The sequence below is a fragment of the Carassius auratus genome, chromosome 5 (genome assembly GCF_003368295.1).
Source record: "Carassius auratus strain Wakin chromosome 5, ASM336829v1, whole genome shotgun sequence".
Lineage (NCBI taxonomy): Eukaryota > Metazoa > Chordata > Actinopteri > Cypriniformes > Cyprinidae > Carassius > Carassius auratus.
In genome coordinates this window covers 6761602-6763860 of record NC_039247.1, presented here as the reverse complement: position 1 = coordinate 6763860, position 2259 = coordinate 6761602, and the positions used below count along the sequence as shown (strand labels likewise).

The 2259-nt window shown below is 38.1% G+C and overlaps 1 protein-coding gene across 1 annotated transcript; it reads left to right on the top strand.

The window, feature by feature from the left end:
- Positions 1–511: 511 nt before the first annotated feature.
- On the top strand, positions 512–1790 carry LOC113069023 (T-cell acute lymphocytic leukemia protein 2-like). Its single transcript, XM_026242005.1, has 2 exons — positions 512–747; positions 841–1790. The coding sequence occupies exon 2, from the start codon at positions 853–855 to the stop codon at positions 1180–1182; it is 330 nt and encodes a 109-aa protein (XP_026097790.1). The 5' UTR covers positions 512–747; positions 841–852; the 3' UTR covers positions 1183–1790.
- The last annotated feature ends 469 nt before the right edge of the window (positions 1791–2259 follow it).

Below are 2259 nucleotides of genomic sequence, written 5' to 3'. Positions count from 1 at the left end.
TATGATGTTTCTACATTCATTTGAAGATTCAATGTGAAATTATTGCAATATAAAAGTATAATCAAAAACTTAAATGTTAAGTGGGGTTAATCATAATTAACTACAGGAAAAAAGTGTGATTAATTCTTTTTTTTATCCATTGACACCTATTTAAAGTTGATATTTTTTGTGTTTCTATTTTATTATTCTTTTTAAACATAATATTTTTTTCTATTTACTTTTTTAATTGAAGATTAAGCACAGGACATGATGGATACAAAAGCGTTTTATATGAAATGAATGTGCCCTGCTTGGTTTAAACACTAGACTGCAAGTTGTTTTACATGTTCAGTTGGTAAAAAGTTGGATTTCTTTGTATTTAGCCCCCCAGATGCTATAGCTGTGAATGGAAACACAACGCATTATGTTAATCAATTTAAACGCATTAATGGCAGATGTAAAAATCACCCCTTTACACCCTGCTACGTCACACAGCGGCATGACTATAAAAATGAGAAGCACAAGCCAAACCCCATCCCTCTCCTGTTTTCCATCTGAGGAGTTTGTTCAAGGGTTCAGGAGTGTTGGTTAGCAGAGACAGAGAGGACGGATGCTGATTTATTACTTCTGCAATTACCTGACAGCACTTTATCTTTCCTAAACACCCTGCTCCATGCTGCTTTCACTTGATGTGGAGACTATTTTTCATGCCTGAAAATTTGTGCCTGATGCTCCAACATTCATAGAGCTTCAAGACAACAGAAAGTGGTAAGTGTTTGTACTTGTTGCTATTAACAAAATCCTTTTAATTTTTCCCCATGCTCATAATCAGACAATGGCATGACCGTCTTTTTTTTGCAGAAGTACTGCATCATGACTAGGAAGGTGTTCACGAACACACGCGAGCGCTGGCGCCAACATAACGTGAACACAGCTTTCGCAGACCTGCGGAAACTCATCCCCACACACCCGCCCGAGAAGAAGCTCAGCAAGAACGAGATCCTGCGGCTGGCCATGCGCTATATCAACTTCTTGGTGACTCTGCTGGAGAGCCAGGGAGGAGAGCCGGGAGCTCAATCGCAAGCCGCGCTCCTCACACTGATCACGGGGAACATGCAGAAGCTGCGCACCGAGCGCACCTGGACCAGCGACACCGACCCGCCCTCACCCGGGTCCAGCTGCGACAGCTCAGAAGCCTGGTAGAACGGAACGAAAGAGAGTGGATTCCGTGATTGTGATGTTTTTGCAAGTTCCATCGCCACGGAGGGACAAATCTGGATTTTTGGAACTCGGAATGTTCGCTATGACATCACAATCACTCATTTCAGCCAAGCTGTTTGGAAACGAATGCTCTTTGGAAACACGATATTCACCAGTACTGCTCTTGAGCAGGAGCCCCGAACAACATATGCATGGTCAAGGATGCACTTTGGAAGCATCTAACTGACGCTTTGTAGTTTTAATGTAATTTCATTTCATTGACTGAATTAACACTCAAGAATGTTTTGTTTGAGGTTGAAGGCAACCTCCGAATTGAAACTGTAATTTATTTGATCGTATTTATTTATTTTTTTATATTTATGCTTTCAATGCGGCTAGTTGTACATTAAATTGTAATTTATTAAATGGAAAATGTTATTGTTTAAACTACTCTGCATTCACAAATACAAAATATGTTTTGCCAAAGATTATTTTTGTGCATTCATTATTCAAGTGTAGAATGTCTTTTCTCAAAAATCAAATAATTGTTACTTGAAAATTATTTATTGTATAAATGTAGTCTGTTTGATATTAAAAATGCGTAAAAAAAATCCCGTCTGCAAATTTACTAAGCTCTTTCAAACATCATCAGGTTGTTAAAAGTGACTGTTGTTTGTATGAACAAGGGTGCATGCTCTGAAGGCTTTTTATTTTACGGTCAGTTATAACTGTTCACTGCAGTAGCTGTTTTAAGAGCCGTGTGACCATAGCGATGACCTCTGGAAGTGTCCAAGCCACATGAGAGAGGTGATTGTAGACACAGCTTAACTTTTGGTCTGAGGCCAGAGGTCATTTTAGAGTCAAAATCCACACTTGTCAGTTACCAATCAGATGCACAAAGAGGGAGTGTGTAAATTTGTATTGCATTCAAACTCCGTATAATTTTCAGTATTATTGCAGTATAAAGTTATTTTTTGTGCATTATATTAAGTGACATTTTAGGAGGATGAATGTGCTAATAAAATCAGAGGTTCTTAAATGTTAATAGTTATTAATATACAGTATATATATATTTCTTTT